The sequence below is a fragment of the Pyricularia pennisetigena genome (assembly GCF_004337985.1).
Source record: "Pyricularia pennisetigena strain Br36 chromosome Unknown Pyricularia_pennisetigena_Br36_Scf_16, whole genome shotgun sequence".
Classification (NCBI taxonomy): Eukaryota; Fungi; Ascomycota; class Sordariomycetes; order Magnaporthales; family Pyriculariaceae; genus Pyricularia; species Pyricularia pennisetigena.
The window spans coordinates 33,449-49,567 of NW_021940928.1; the positions used below are offsets into that span (position 1 = coordinate 33,449).

The window sequence follows — 16,119 nt, forward strand, 5'->3', positions numbered from 1 at the left end:
CAAGGATTCGTTATCTCCCTCTGCAACGGACTCGGGCCTGGAAGGCCGTGAAACAGAAGCATGTTACGCTCTCCACCACTAAATCTGAGCTTGCTTCACTATCTGAAGGAGTGAGAGAGACGATTTTTATCGACAGAATCCTCTAGGACCTCCAAACGATTGCACCGCTATTGGGGGTACTTCAGGTCAATATCGACAAAATCATCGCCTACTGTGACAACATGGCCACTGTTGGGCTAATTATGAACCCGCTAGAGAAAGCTATCAACACGCCTGAAACATATGGATATTCACAACCACTAGCTACGTGAACAAGTATCACTGGGGCGGCTGGAAGTAGTGCACGTTACCACCAAAAATAGCTCGCAGACGGAATGACTAAAGCACTGAGACCAATGCTTGGCCTGAATTCCTCCGCCAGGTCGGTCTCGCGGCAGTGCCGGCAGGAGAAAACACCAAAACTTAAGACCACGACCCAGTCCTGGGGGTCACAGCGTATATCCGGCTGGAGATTCGTTGTGAGTGGGTGTGTTGCACTGGGGCGTGTAATCTCGGTAACTTTACCGTTTTGAGGGGTGTCTCCCACCTACACATGATTCAGTAGAAAATTCGTGTACCTTTAGCCAGCTCCGTTTCTGGTGCGTTTTTGCACACAATTCAGAAAACGTATCAATTGAGACAATATTATACACCCTACCATGGTACCGTACGGGCACACCGCCGTGCGACAGCAGCCCCCCAGAAAAGATAGCAATGTGGGTCAAACTTGGAGCTTGCGTGAAGACCTGCCTCATCGGGCTAATCGCTCCAAACCAGCCTGTTACAATCCTGTACAATATTATACGTGCGGGTACAGCTAGGAGCAAAACCATCTTCCTCCCCTCAACACACATCGATTTTCCATGTTTGCCCCACAGAGTGCCAATGGAGGCTTGTTTACAGCTGTATACGCATCTGCCCTAGCCGAGCGACTCTAAAGACTCTCATTTACCAGTCCAGCTCAGTAGAGTGCTAGCTAGCTCGCACTGTTGCAACAGCCAAGTGGAGCACACGCAGCTACTTCGAGGTACTTTAGCAAATGGGCGGCAATAAGAGCAAAAAGTGGATGTTTGCAGCTATTATGTGGCCGAATCTGGATCTTCCGACATCTTGTCAAGTAGCCTCAAGCAGCCCTATGCTGTCCCCACATTTTGAAGATTGAATGTCTGTATTGAAGGCGGAAGAAGCATTTGCTCCAAACTGTATCAGGCGACACTGCTAAGTTCTCTGGAGATCAGATACTACATGATGACCTCTCTTGTCTTAGCTTACCGTGATGTCGGGTCCGTCCCAGCCTGGCCACCATTGACTGTCCTCAAAACCTTTTGTATCGAAATGACTCGTCTCACGGACCCGGAGAAACGCAACAGGCAGCAAAAGGAGCTGGTGCGGAATCGCGGCGGGAGTCTCATGAGGAAGGCCGAGCAACTGGGGAGGCTTGGCGAGATCTTTGTATTTACCGTCTTCTATGATCCACTCTATGGCTACGACGGCATTGTCAACATCCCCGAGGGCTTTGAAGAACCAAACATCAAAAAAATGGTATGTGCTCAGGATCACAAGCGTATACAAATGCTCCGCAAACATCGACTAAGCACGGCGATAGTACGAAATGCTACGTGACGGTTACAGACCTCCCCGAAGAACAAGACGGCGCTGTCCACATTCGTCGTCACAGCGGCCGAAAGAGCCCCAAGGACAGCCCCAAGAGGCTGTGCTGGATGAGATCACAGTTGAGCCAAATGACGTAAGCTGCTTGCACGAGGACGACGGCGACTCCTCAACAGGGGAAGCTGGCAACCAGGAGACCAAGTAGTAGTAGTAGTAGTAGTAGTAGTAGTAGTAGTAGTAGTAGTAGTAGTAGTAGTAGTAGTAGTAGTAGTAGTAGTAGTAGTAGTAGTAGTAGTAGCAGTAGTAGTAGTAGTAGTAGTAGTAGTAGTAGCAGTAGTAGTAGTAGTAGTAGTAGTAGTAGTAGCAGTAGTAGTAGTAGTAGTAGTAGTAGTAGTAGCAGTAGTAGTAGTAGTAGTAGTAGTAGTAGTAGCAGTAGTAGTAGTAGTAGTAGTAGTAGTAGTAGTAGTAGTAGTAGTAGTAGTAGTAGTAGTAGTAGTAGTNAACTTATATTCCTGCAGAGGTATGACCAGCCTGCGCCGCCTTCCGCCGTCTGTCCGTGCGCACCGTTGCGCGCGGGGGTGTCCACTAGGGCCGGTTCGGTGCGCTTTTAGCGCGGAGGGAGGGCTGAATGGCCAGTAATGGCTGCGAACTCCTTGAAGGCCCGCGGGTTCCCCAATGTCTTGTATAGGTACTCTTGTCTGGTCTGCGTGTTTGGCCGCTGAGTCGGGCCGTTGGGCCACTTTTTCCATAGTTTGACACTGTTTGGGCAGTGGACCAAGCGGTCTGATGCCGTGGAGTTATCGCACCAAGGGCACTGCGTTTTTGCGCCGTGGTGGGCAAACCGGTCGTGGTAACCTCAAAAATCCCAGTGTCCTGTCCGCATAGCTAGGTAATGCCCCAAAATCCGCCGGGGTAGCCCGAGTTTGTTTGGTTCCTTCGTTGGGTAGGCAAATCTCCCAGGCCAAAGCCAAATTTCCCAGGCCAATGCATCCCGGCCAAATGTCCAAGGTGTCCCAGGCCAAGTGTTACGATCGATGTATCGGGGTGATCTGTTGCTAAGGGTACAATGGGCTGAAGCAACTGAACTTCTGACTGCAGGTAACTGGGGTTTTCATTGAGTGGGGAGAATCTCTGATGGAACTCAAGAATTGCTGTTAACCAAAGGTTGATTGCTGCTAAGCGATCCTGGAAAGAAATGTATCTACATGGTAATGAGCGTTGCTTATAGCCTATTTCCTAAGTGTGGTGATTGTGATCTCCTGATCCAAATGATCCCTGTCCTTGGCGTCATACAAGGTTTTAATTCCTTCCCTACATAATTTTGGGTTCTGTCGGGGATATCTCTCATGAGCGAGTGTAAGATGACTCTATCTGGTCTCCCTGGTACCGGTTATAACACCTGTTTTGACGCGTCCAAACTCAACTAGCACGGGCCACTACTTGTGGCAAAAGGGAAAATAGTATGTGAGGTTCCATCGATGGTTTCCAGTGTTGTGTGCGGTTGTATTAATATGTGCTTTGTTACAACGGGTAAGCTTCTCTTGTATACAGTCGTGCAGTAACGTTACGTTATGGATAATGCATTGAAAGATTTGGAGCCAGCTAATAAGACCGGAATTCTTAGTGGCGGACAGGTTGTTGGCTGCAGGTATAAAAGTCGGCTATATAACTGGGATTGGCTTTTACATCGGGAGGAGATGGATGCAGATAGTCTTGGTTTTCCTACGGGAACAACCTCTTTTTGAGGCCTCTATCTAAAGACTGCAGAAGAGGGTTACGTTAGGTTAGGTTAGGTACATTCACATCAGCTGATGGCAGCCATCGAGAACAAGTCCAAAGAAACAATGCTTGTCTTTCTCTAACCATAACTCACCGTAAGCCCTTGACCTTGGACCGTTTTTCATGGGCTTCGAAGGGCCATGCTATATGACTGAAAAGTAGCCAGCATTAAAGAAAAGATAGAATGTAAATAGAGATGCAGCACACCGAAGGTAAGGCAGTGCCTAAGCAGAGCGCAAACCGACCATGTGTTGGCCTCAGCTTGCACGGTGGCGTGTGAGAAAGTTTTATCATTAAATTTCGACGTGTTCTTAGGCTTAGTTGAAGCGTTTGTCTCGTCTGTTATCAGCAGCAATTTTCGGTACAGGAGGGGGCTTGGTCGAAGCGTCAAGTCCCATCAGGACGTTTATTGCAAGGCCATAATCCCAGAACCCGCAAATGTTGGTCACGGCAATTTGATAGCCTAGCTCCAGCCAATGACAGGTGTATACAAAGCAAACCTGTACTGAAAGAGGAAGGAAGATAAGAATCAGTTATCATCTAATAATTTCGGAATACTATCATTTGCCTAGCGTGTTATGTATACGCCCTAGCTTACTTCGCGACATTGAGTTGTGACAGTATAAAAATCCCAAATTTCCTATTTTAAAGCTATTCTCAGATATGGGGCAATTTCAATGCTCGCCCCGAGATTTCGAAGATTGACTCCTAGTATGTTGCCCCAAAACGCTCTCAATCGCGCCGACTGTCGCACATCTGGGATGACACCAACCACGATGAAAATTCTGCAGCTGCATGGCTAACCCGCAAGCGCTGTCGGCCTGCTAGGTTGACGGTCGGTGAAACATGTGAATGTCAGTCGTTGATGTGCTGGACTACCATCTCCACTGTATCCCTGGTCTTGGTCCGCGGCTGCCATTTGGCGAGTGTTATTAGGGGCGATTCCCAGGTCACCGCTCGAAGCCGCTGCTTCGGAAGCTGATGAAACGCTTTTTGAAGGAGCATATTTCACTGGTGTTATTCCCACGAGCCTCGAGCGCTGCAAAATTATGGTGAAATCGTTGTCTCTGTTTCGACGCAAGCGAGTCGTCCTCCAAAACTACCAAATGGAGGTGGTTGGAAAACAGCCAAATCCAACTGCAACTAAGAAGTGAGGAAGTTCTATATCCGATGAGTCACCTGCATGGGCATATCGAGGTGAACCAAAATGGCCGGAGCCCGATATTTATGACCGTAGATATATTGGTCAATCCAACAATTCTTTTAGACACCTTTTTAGGCAGAGGCCGACGTAAACATTCGACATAGATATAGTGTCCCCATAAAGGCTTTTTGGAGTCCAAGACCAGATAATGTCACCACCACAAGGCACGCCTTTCTATAGAGGTACTGCGCGCATCAAACTTAACTGTCTATATTGTAATTGGAATGATTTAAACCAGTACAAAAAAAGAAAAAATAAAAAAGCTATGTAAGATCCTAAAAACGCTCCCGGATTATAAAAGTTCACAATACAACGTTTCCGCAATTATTAATAACGGTTTACTGGAAACTGCTATCGAGCTTTCGAATATAAGCCGCGAAACGTTGTTCAGCTTTTATGGCCGACCGTTAACATTAGATTTACCACGGTTAACAATATTAAAATATATCACTAGAAGATTAATCCTAAAAGCAACCAAGGGAACAAACAAAGAATGGTGGGTGGTAAAATTTTATACCAAGGAAAATACGTGTAATAATAAACCTAAAGCCCGGGCCAAAGTTAACTTGCTTGGTCAAAAATGGATAAAAATATGGTACAAAAATTGAAAACTGAAAACGACAATAATAATCCAAAAGACTCGCTGGGCTGGATATTCCAACAAATATTTATTTCTAGGTCGCAAAAAGACCAGACGCTAGAAAAACAGTGGAAATCTCTCTTTTCGAAACATAAAAAACGGTATCTCACCTATGTTATCTCTGAAAAGCTGAAAAGTAGATTCCAGGCACTCCTAAAAATTCCTGGCCTATGGCACCAGTCACCGTTTGGTAATATGCACAAAGTAGAGGCCATGAAGTGCGTTGAGGTGGGTGCTGCCAATCAAGCAGTAGTTGATGTCCAGCTGACCTCGACTGGGCAGGAATCTTCACACTACCTTAGTCAAATACTAAGTATTTTTACGAGTTTTGTCCGAGGACAAACGCAGCTGCTCGGAAGTATCGACAGCTATACCGTCGCAGCATTAGAAGGCAAATGCCCTGGCTTGTCCAAGCACGATAGGCTCCGGCTTGAGTCACTTTTGGAGAGCGGGAAGCTGTTGCCTAGAGCCAGTTCTGAAAATCGTCAACTTTTTATTGATGCGGTATGCGAGTTCAAGAGACAGATTCCTTCATTAGGTACATTCTTCAATGATATGCGCTACTTGGAAGGGTGTGCAAGATATATAAAGCAACTTGTGAAGGTTGAACGCGATTCAACCGTGCGACAGTCCCTTCGATCTATTTTCTGAGGTGACGAAAATTCGGACTGTGTCATTCAGAGAACAGATACAGATTTCCACAAACGGCCGGCATCGGCGGTGGAGGAACAGTTTGACATCGCACAAAGACAACTCTGGCTCTGTGCGATGAGAAAAAGCCTGATGTCACCGGTTGGGCCACAGAACCAGCAGGCACTCCTTGCCAAGAGCAAGAGGCCCAGTGAAGATCCTGTTTCATTGAGGCAGCTTGCGCTGGTTGCTCGGAGGCTTGGATTCCATTCTTCCCGAATTTATCAGCTTGCGAGTGGCGATCCTCATACGGAGATTGCTGCAGAAACACTGCTCGGAATACAGCAGCAATCCAACTACCCGAATGAAGGAGGCTCTCTTCAGCCTGCCTTAGAAACAACTGTGGATCTGGTCCAAGAGGGAGTTGAAACCCAAAGTGCGTTGCAACCTTTTGTCACAAGAAGTCTGGAGGCAACGTCCCATAGGTCCGGATTGCCAAGTCTAGAAGAACATAAGAGGGACAGGAATCTTTTGTTTCTTGATAATATGCACAGGTCTTACACACAGGAAAGTGGGCCAATCACAAGCTTGTTTGTTGGCATGTGCGTCTATAGGGTCACTTTTGGAGACTTTCAAGCCCAACAAGATCAGTTGCATCTGGAGTTGCGTCGCGTGTCCTTAGCAAGACACAGTTCTGAAAACGGTAGACCCTCAAAGAGGTCTCGAACAGATGGAAGGTTCAACATATGTCTTGTAGCTGACGACGTTGACCAGACCAGCTTGAAGGAAATAGAAGGGAATGGTGATGAGAGCCATGTCCAAGATGTCGCAGTAGCTGTGCGCATCCTGATGAGCGACTGGCACCCATACGACGCATCGAGCGGGTCGGGTTTGTCGATTGACGACTGTTTTCAATCCGCCATAAACAACAGTGGCAAGATACTAATGCGCAGGGTCTATTGACATGCTACATGTTATCGGCACATATTTAAGCCGCATTATATTTTCAGTCACGCCAAAAAAAATGCATTGAAGCTGACTAGTAAGTAATTATGATAATAGCAGGCGGAGGCCAAGCCACATATTGCTTTCCTTTCCACGAGGCAACAGCCAACCTTGCTCTTCCGCAATTGTAATCGGTTCGGAGAGGCAGGTTGCTTCTGGAAAGGGCATCCAGAATGACAGGGAGTCCCTGCTTGCATTTATCAATGACCTCAGCTACGTGACTATGGTTGAGAGCTAAAGTGGCTGAAATGGCGATGCCGATTTCGTATGAGTCCGGAGGGCAGGGTGACCAAAATGGGCGAATGACCTTTTTTCACTTTTTGGTAGAGCCTGAGCATAGACCTGTCTAGATCGGATTGTGAGAAAATAGTGTAAGATAAGATATCAAAAGAACGCATGCGTAGGAACGACGTGCGCCATCTTAACGCAGTGGAGGTGGTACCGCTGCCTGTGACAGGTGCTGCCTGTCAGGCTCACAAGACGTCCATATGTGCCTAATACTTCCAGAAAGCTCGATCCAGGTGTGACGATGACATTGCTTCTGTGATAGTCGGTACGTACCGCAAAGTGGAGGTACATTATGATAGGCTCAATTTGTGCTACCACAGCTCAGTCATGTGGCTCACGCTTCGGAAGGTGAAACGCTGCATATTGAAAGTTTTTTCGTTCCGGATATGTCCTCGCTCCTCGCCATAGTTCATCATCTCTGAAAATCCTGCTGTGACCACCTACCTGCCTACCTAGTCACCAAAACCTGAATAAACCCATGTGAATCGGATAGCTTATGGTTGCGATAAAAAAGATACCTATTCGTATTTACAAGTAAGTTTGTACATATTGCTCCTGCTGAAGCAACCTTTATATCATCTCTGCATGACCATGAGTGATACGCTTCAATTTATTTCCGTATCCCCAGCTTAATCTTAGTCCCACAGCCCATATTGCGGCGTCGTTCTCATCCCGCTAACAGAGACGGCCTGGATAGAACTCGACAGCTGAAGGTAAGCCAACGGCTGATGAATTTTGAGAACCACATACGACAAGGTTTCTCATCATCAGGTGTCTCTCGTGGTAACTGGGTTGCCTATGGCTGATAAGCCAATAGGAGAATCCCAATTTTTGCATCATCTTAAGGTTTGGCTGACTCAAAGGAGACCTCCCTCAGTATTTGTTTTTGAACTTACCGCGCACGTTTCTAGCGCAACGACAGCTGATTGTTTCCATCTAGCTGTCCGACGCTTGGCCCTCACGCTCGCAAGCCTTGGCCCAAATATCGGCTTCTTCTTTATCACAAGACTTCAGATGAGTGTAAAAGGCTTGAAGCACGGTGTCGTTGTCAGAGTGAGCCTGGAGAGAGCTCGAGCAGAGTATGCCATTGGGCGACGTGTTGGCAGCGTTGGCAGCGTTGGCGGGGTTGCTGGTGACTGCTGGCCAGGCCGCAGCAGCGACCGAGCCGCGCATTGTGACGGATGGTGGGTGGGAAAGTTTGGTGACTCATAAAATGCAGGTATATATGGCGTAACTATAGAGGCCCAACCTTTTTGGCCAACTGTTTTCCTCCCTCTCTGTCTGCATATGCGTTCTAAACTCGAAGAAAACGAGAGTATGTTTTTAAGCGCAGCTGATGGAAAGGCGAATGTTGTATCGGTGGAGGTAATAAAAGAGCGGGTAGGGTAACAAACTCTGCTGTAAAGAATGGAATCGAGCCGTCGGATAGGGACGCTGGAGAGGTGGGGAGGTTTGAGATAACGGTGAAGGAGAACGAATTTATGAGGCCAGCGGTAGGGTCGCAGGCCGGGATGAAGACTAGCACCACGGCACACCGCAAGTTAACAGATCTGGCGCTATAGTCTTTCTAGTGAGAGCTGGCACCCAGTCTGAGTGGACTTCCCCACTTGCAACGGCCTGGCGCAACGCTCAGTGGTTGAATAGTGGTAAGCACGGTTGATGAAATTAGGCAAGTGAGCCAAGACTGTGATGGGTTGGCTCCTAGGGGTGATATCCGGAGTTGCAAAAGCAGCGAAGTTAAAAGACATCTTAATTATAACCAGTTGAAATAAGTCAAATGGGTGTGGACACTGACAAGCGTTGGACATACTTCACCGTAAAGAGCCAGCCATGTAAGGAGGGCAAACCAGAAAGCTTACTGTTCTGAGTAGCTCGCGCGATGATAGGGCTGCGGCGACACAAAAGCAGGTTTTGGGATGCAGCCCCAAGCACGAGGTCCAGAATCCATATTCGCCAGGTTACCCTAAGGCCAAATCTACCGGAACAGGAATCATGACCATTTGTCGTCCGGAGACACAAGCTCCATTGCCGATAAACCTGCCTGAGAGTTGACCTTGTGAGGTGTTCTTTTAATGTTGCTCGGTCGGCTTTAATCATACAGTTTGGAGCAAATCTATCTTCCGCTTTCAGTACATACGTTGAAACTTGAAAATGTGGGGACGGCTTTAAGATACTTGGGTCTACTTGGCAAGATGGAGGAAGATCCAGATTTGGCTGCCTAATAAGCTACAAACAGCCATTCTTGGCTCTAATTGCCCATCTGCAAAAGTACCTCGAAGTAGCTGTTATTTCCCCACTTGGATGTTTAACCGAATATCTCCCGTGACAGTGTGAGCGGGGCATGGGACTACTTAACTCTAGCGTATAACAGAATAGCAATTGGGAGTCGTTTTGCCAGGACGGATGAGTACACAGTAATCAAGGCAACGGTAACCTACACTGTATGGGGCAGATGTAGAAAATCGATTATGTTGACGAGAGGAAGATGGTTTTGCTCCTAACTGTACGCAACGGTGAAGGCATGCAGCTTCTGTCGTGTCGACGACAACAGGATACCATCTCGAACCCCGCCATTCCAACTGCGTTGGGATCACGACATAATCTAGCATGAAAAAGAGAATAATTATGTGACTGATCATTTGTGCACACAAGAGGAATTTGTTGCCAGCCGCTTCAAAAAAAAAACCTACCTCTCATGACATTGAAATACGAGTTGACGGTACGTAGGCTGTTAAATATACCACCGTTTTTTGCTGACTTGAAGGCAACTATCACGTTAGTTCCTAAAGGCATGGGGCCAGGTAGAGGATCTGCAACCAGCCATTCAACTTCTGCTTTCACCACAAACACATCAACAAGAGCAAAGCCTTCAGGGGCTCATAGCCAGTCCTGCTTCCCATTTTGTGGGTTCCTCCTCCAAAGATAAGCAGTTCTCATTAAAGTCAAGAAGCTCAGAATTCTAGGACCAAATTTACAGTAGTATGATAGATGATTCCCCTTAATTAACACCTGGGAATTTGTACAGGCTGACTTGGGTCCAGACTTAAAAACGCTTGGAAGGATAATTTGATGTCGTGAGTGCTAAGTCGACTGTCTTTGTAGCTATAGTTGTCGATCAGAAGACATTTGGGAAGCGTATCCCCCAGCAATGCGGCGCAGAGACTTCTGGCATCGTTTAGGCTTTGGAACAATACTGAGTTTTCTGATCGAATTCCCTGAGAAACCTCTTCTATCGGTGCTTCTCGAATATCTTCGGGCACCGCAGACAGAAGTGTATACTTGTCTTGACCCCAGTCACTCCTCAAGTCGCATAGATCAGACCATGCTTTTCCTTCTTCTTGTTTCTTCCTCATCTTGCGTATGTAACTGTTATCCTTGATGCTAAAGCTCACATTCCCAACCTTGGCTAGCTCCTTCTTGATGCCAGCATCATCAAGCCGACTCATCTTCATGTAAAACAATATTAGAGTGTACCGCCGAAGAAATGCAGAATGAGATGGATCCCCTTCCAATATAGACCACAGGAGTGGGACGCTCATTTCAGTGCTTAGATGTGTGGATCGATAACACTGCACCGCTTTGCTAATGTTCCTTAAAATAGTTCTTCTGTAGTCCAATGCTTGACTCGGTCGGCGCGATCTGCGGCGGCGAAATTTGATTTCCGTGGCGTATTGGCTGGAGCTGGATGAAGAAGAATCTTGACGACTTTCCGAGATATCTTTCACCACCAAAAGAGCGCCGTGGCGATTTTGCGAGGCATCTTGTGCGACTGAAAGAGCATTGTCAACCATGTGGCCGCTGGCTGGCTCAATAAAATCTGGAGAGTGGTCACTGTGATCAGTTACGAACAGGTCATCCATGGCGTATATGGCATTATCAAAAAACTCTGTTCGATCAGCGTCAGGCACCAAGTTCGCAAAGTCTTCTTCGTTTGGCTTTAGTGTCCTAGCTTTGGTCGCTGCTAGAACCTCACATTTGAAATGGGTCAGCGCTGTTTCCCGGACTGATGCTGTGAGGTCTGAAAAGTCTACAAAGGGTTGGCCAGCCAGGATTCGTTGCATGGAATGTAAAACAAACCAGCCAGAGCTGTTTTGCTCGAGCGCCTGAGGCTGCAGCTTTATGAGAGGAAGTGAGCGCCTTCGTAGGGCCTTCGCAGAGTGTATCACTTTATCGGGAACTGCGTGGTCACTCCATGAGAGCCAGTGGATCGCATCTGGATATATTACAGCAAGAGCGTGCTCGTCACCAATGAAAATTGGCCATAGTACTGTGTCTTCGACGCATTGTTGCCTAATAAACTCCGGCAGGCTTGACTTGGCCAACGGAACTCGAGGATTTTCAATAAAATATTTGTTAGGTAGAGAAAATGATAGAAGCTCTACATAGTCTTGAAACATGCTTGAATCTATAGCTGCGTCTGGGCTCAGATAGTTGTGCAAGACAGGAGCGACTATCTCTGTCAGCCCCGGCATCTGATTAGAGCAGGTGGTTGAGACTTGAAGGTCGTTAAAGTAATCAAGGTCGGGATATATCTCTTGTGGCGATGACGGAACTTCGAAGGAAGGGTACTTGGCCTTTATTATGCCGATAGCAATTTCAAGCATGTGAAGCTCTTTTTGAGTAAAAAGAAAAACAGTTAAGCTGCCTAACCAGCTATGCAGGGAGGACTCCATGACAAATTTATCTGGAAAGCACATAAAAGAAAAAATGATGAAGTAGTGAAGCATAGAAATTCTATTTATCACAGTCTAGGGCTAGTTTTGGATCAAGTCTGACTAAGTTTCGCTTTTCGTCTGACTGGCTGTAGCTCACGAGGCCCAGAGCAGTTTCGGATGTTACAGTTGACTTGATGTATAAGGCGCTTTGAGCAGTAATGCGGGTGCGTGTCGCCACTAAAGCGCTTATCAAAAACGATGAGCCATTTTACGCACAAAAGAGTCATACGTTTGAGAGACAGCGGGCCTTTCAGATATGATGGTGGGTCATGATCTTCACAGGAAATACATCAACGGTTCTGCGGCTGCTTTGGAGTAACTTCGGGTCAAAGAATGTTACATTCGAACTCTGACATCATAGCAAGGCGCTCTATTAAATACTGTATAAGCGATGACAGCCCACAGGTGTTATGACAGTTCTACTGGAAGTCCAACGGGCAACCTAAGTCATGCTCAATCGTTCCTTACGTCCATCGAGGAGGGAGTTGTCGAAGAATACCACATAACTCACGGGGCCAACATGGGAGCAGAACTGAAGTTTAGAGAGGCTGCCACTGTATTTAGCCATGTTTGATGTCATACAAGTAAAGAGGGTCAGAAAATAATATGGAAGCTCATGATTCCATGGCTATTTAAAATGAAGATCAAGCAAACAACCCAATTGAACCCTTATGATAGCATGTTCCCGCAGACCTCGTCTCCAGTTCTGGCTTTCAGCGAAACCATTCGCGTGAATCATTCCGACGCCCAGTCCTGTTCGGATATCTCGGGCCTCTGCATCCTCCACCTCGACCCCGATGATGAGGTGCGAACTGCCGTGGAGCCCAGAATCGTCCATGGTCCTGAAACCTTCGATCCTGCGCACCGGCAAACCTCACTTGCACTTCGGAGAAAGGTTCAGCTGTGAGGAACTCGTATGGTTCTTGTTGGGTTGCGTCCTGAATCTCGCGCCCAGCTAAAGTTTGAATCCCACTGAGTGCACTTGTCCCTGAATCAAAAATGAGAATGACTGAATTATCACTAATCCGTCTGATGTCGATATCACGAGCATCGAGACCCAGTTTGTTGAGATAGGTCGGGACTTGGCGTATATTAAGGCCCCTTAATACAAGCTCTTTCGGCTCTGGTGTGCCTCTTGCCTCTTCGTCTGCAAAGTTCAGGCTCTGCAGAAATGTTTGGTCAGTAAGATGCTCATTAGGGTGGTGGAGATCAGAAGACAGTTCCGCACCTCATCAAGCCTGTCATCATTGGTTTCATAATCCAATTCCATCGTTGCCGTAAGCTCTGGGGCACTTGGCTGAAGCGTACCTTGACACGATCGTAAGAGTAGTAGCGGTGGTAATGGTCTATGCCTGCTGTGCTGCTTTTAAACGACAGCATGACGATTAACGCGGGTTGTGACGCCAAAATCGGCGCAACAGGCTGCTACATTGAATCAAACCTTTGCATTTAGCTATGACAACCGGCCTAAGCGGAGTCTCATGTTGGTTGTTACCGGAGGAAGCTACGGAAGTCTTGGCCAGACAAATCTTAGCATGATGTAAGCTGAGCAACTGGAAAAGACTGGAGAGACCGAAAGACAAACTTCCTTCCACAAATCATCCATTTACTGATCTCTCATTTACGCTTCCCTTTGACGCTGATGCGGTCTATAAGTTTGCATAAACACATGTCAGGAGAATGAATCAATAGACCTGGTTGGTAGCATCTATATCCGGATGTACGGAATAGGAAATTGCGCATCAGTGTGTCTATTAGAAGGGATAAAGCGACATATTGCAAAAGTCTCATATATACCTGTGGCGATTGAAGAGTCTGCTTAACTTGACGGCAGTGGCTACCAGACTGGTGTGCTAGGTCCGTAGGCGTACCAAATTGCAAGTAGTTTATCCCCGCTATCATTCGGAACTTCATCGTGGAGTTACTTGCTAACAAATACTACTAGGTTATCGATGACGGGACGCCGTGCCCCAATCATGGTGGTTAGAGTTGCTTGCTTGCGGTGTGCAAAATGGACAGAGCTCACTTCGACAGATGAAGCAAAAACAGCCTGCATGTATCAAATAGGGTTTAACCTGTTCTATTGCCTCAAATGTGCGGTTACGACAGGACACCCTACTGTCGAACGGACGGAAGTTGCGACTCTGCAGTCTGGGGCCGAGCTCGAGAAGAGCAAGCAACACCAAGTATGAGACCAGGTGCTGGGTGGACAATTCGAGAGCGATAATTACTCGTCATTACTTTCATGCTCCCACAGTCGTCCTGGTCTTGTCCTTGTCTTTTCCAAGGCCACTAGGACCGTAGTACACCACTTTCTAATCCGTGCAGCTAGATTTGGCGGTTCAAATGTCAAACCTAACAAGTAAATGAATTCGATAATGTGATTGAGGACGTAAATAGTTGCTTTGACCAGTAGATATAATTACGTATAGCATCGACATTGCCTCGAAAATTGACAGAAGCCCTCTTTGCGAACAGGTCACATGTGGGCCAAACACCATATTTCTTTTCGCAAGTTAGCTACAGCCATTCTACTTGCAGCCTCATGCAGGAATCTGTCTCCTGCCCATACAGGTCTCTCACGGTCAAGGCCCAGAAATCCATCAATTTCTGTACGAAGCCCTCTCTCGATCAAATGTCATCTGATGACATTCCCAGCGCAAGAGCATCCTTCAAAAAGCCACAGAAAATCTTGGGCATCGTCAGACCACTAGGGCGCGGGCTTGCCCCTCCTCTTCAGATTATTCAAGGAATCGGTGCCGACGATAAAGCTCAGTTAGGATGCCCAAGAGAACTGGATAAATTTAAAATGGCCAAGGCTGCGTCCGACGAGTTGCAAAGTGTTCTAGCTGCCAGGGATCGGCGTCACGGCGGCTGAGGCAACTTCATGATTATATTTGCAGAACTTGATTGAAGACAATTCGTCGGCTATTGATCTTGGACTGCAATATCGGGTTAACGGAGCTGGAAACAGGCCGGCGTTGTCATGGCCAGGGTAAGCATAGCACGGAAGCTAGTCTATTGGCACCCATCGACGAAGATCCTACTCTAGGGGAAAGGAATTGAAAAAAGTTGCTGAGCTTGACGCGACGCGAGTAGAAGGTATCGCCTATGTGGGTCATTGGTCATTGGTCAGGGTTAGGGTCGGGTGATCTCAGGGTCTGAATGTCACAGGCGCTATGTCCAAAGACCAAAGTCGGCCAAGCCAGGTGAGAGATAGAAGTGGTATTTAGCAAGCAGAAAACAGTTTTCTCTGGGTGCTGTTGTGTTTCTTAACAAATAATAACATTTACTTATGCCGGTTGACTTCAATCATGGGCCTGGTTAGACCTGCACCAAAACTGGATTGCTGCAACGTGTCCAAGTAAATGGCTGACCGACATCGCCAGAGGCTTTTTAGGCTGTATAGCGGCTTGACTTCAGGAAAAGAACATAAGCAAGCTGCTCTGGAGTATAAAGCCTACTAAAAGCCACCACAATTCTGGCAAAGGCAAAAAGATTTGACGTAGATACAACATAAAACAACATGACCCCAAGACCAGCATCAAGTCTTTATACTTCAACCGTTTGCTCAAGCAATTCTTCAAGTCCTATCGTTTATTCAGCAAATCGTTTCGAGCTAGATGACTTGCTGAAAAATATTATACTCCAGTTCAATCAATGTGAGGAACTGCAGTCCAAGGTTCGGCTGCTTCGGAACTCCTGGAACCGGATGATTGGAATCTTGGCACAAGCGAGAAAGGTTTGTATGCAGATTTTCCAGTTGCTTGACTTAACTATTAGTCAGATGAACCTAGAGAGAAACAAATACCTAGCAAATTGCACGGCATTTTAATAATTGCTTGATCACTTTTTTGGCTTCACTATTGTCGCGTAGTAAACCACCGCAATCAGCAACAAAAGCGTGCACTCCAACCTTTGACAAAGCATTCAGGCACATTGAGTTTGAATCGGGCTGAAACCAGCTGAATCATTAGAAACGACTTTGTTTCCACGCTTTGTCAAAGGCATGACACCGACTCCCTTCACTTGACGCGCTTTCTTATTCCAACACGACCTTGTAACGCGCATGGCACTCTTTTACTCTATTTTCCTAGGATTAAGCTGGCATTGTACAGAAGTCTGTTCGACTATATAAACCCAGCCAGATAGATACATTCGTTTAGATAAAATAATAGAAAACAACGTTCACAACAACTATAGTTTCT

At 46.8% G+C, this 16,119-nt stretch overlaps 7 protein-coding genes across 7 annotated transcripts; 4 read left to right on the top strand and 3 right to left on the bottom strand.

Moving 5' to 3' along the window:
• Positions 1-1,374: 1,374 nt before the first annotated feature.
• Positions 1,375-1,662, top strand: PpBr36_11133 (uncharacterized protein; the record flags this gene model as incomplete). The annotated part of the gene is made up of 1 exon (XM_029898236.1): positions 1,375-1,662. The coding sequence occupies one exon, from the start codon at positions 1,375-1,377 to the stop codon at positions 1,660-1,662; it is 288 nt and encodes a 95-aa protein (XP_029743362.1).
• Positions 1,663-1,665: 3 nt separating this feature from the next.
• On the bottom strand, positions 1,666-3,766 carry PpBr36_11134 (uncharacterized protein; the record flags this gene model as incomplete). The annotated part of the gene is made up of 3 exons (XM_029898237.1): positions 1,666-2,153; positions 3,524-3,572; positions 3,635-3,766. Coding segments are annotated over 3 exons (669 nt in total), but the record flags the coding sequence as incomplete, so codon positions are not given.
• A 1,447-nt stretch (positions 3,767-5,213) lies between these two features.
• Positions 5,214-6,045, top strand: PpBr36_11135 (uncharacterized protein; the record flags this gene model as incomplete). The annotated part of the gene is made up of 2 exons (XM_029898238.1): positions 5,214-5,845; positions 5,877-6,045. 2 exons carry the CDS (start codon positions 5,214-5,216, stop codon positions 6,043-6,045), a joined length of 801 nt encoding a protein of 266 aa, XP_029743331.1.
• Positions 6,046-6,056: 11 nt separating this feature from the next.
• Positions 6,057-6,866, top strand: PpBr36_11136 (uncharacterized protein; the record flags this gene model as incomplete). The annotated part of the gene is made up of 2 exons (XM_029898239.1): positions 6,057-6,326; positions 6,471-6,866. The coding sequence occupies 2 exons, from the start codon at positions 6,057-6,059 to the stop codon at positions 6,864-6,866; spliced, it is 666 nt and encodes a 221-aa protein (XP_029743332.1).
• Positions 6,867-8,132: 1,266 nt separating this feature from the next.
• PpBr36_11137 (uncharacterized protein) lies at positions 8,133-8,369 on the bottom strand (the record flags this gene model as incomplete). The annotated part of the gene is made up of 1 exon (XM_029898240.1): positions 8,133-8,369. The coding sequence occupies one exon, from the start codon at positions 8,367-8,369 to the stop codon at positions 8,133-8,135; it is 237 nt and encodes a 78-aa protein (XP_029743333.1).
• A 1,696-nt stretch (positions 8,370-10,065) lies between these two features.
• PpBr36_11138 (uncharacterized protein) lies at positions 10,066-11,869 on the bottom strand (the record flags this gene model as incomplete). The annotated part of the gene is made up of 2 exons (XM_029898241.1): positions 10,066-10,155; positions 10,220-11,869. 2 exons carry the CDS (start codon positions 11,867-11,869, stop codon positions 10,066-10,068), a joined length of 1,740 nt encoding a protein of 579 aa, XP_029743328.1.
• Positions 11,870-12,548: 679 nt separating this feature from the next.
• On the top strand, positions 12,549-14,789 carry PpBr36_11139 (uncharacterized protein; the record flags this gene model as incomplete). Its single annotated transcript, XM_029898242.1, has 4 exons — positions 12,549-12,814; positions 13,365-13,451; positions 13,857-14,097; positions 14,463-14,789. 4 exons carry the CDS (start codon positions 12,549-12,551, stop codon positions 14,787-14,789), a joined length of 921 nt encoding a protein of 306 aa, XP_029743329.1.
• Between the last annotated feature and the right edge of the window lie 1,330 nt (positions 14,790-16,119).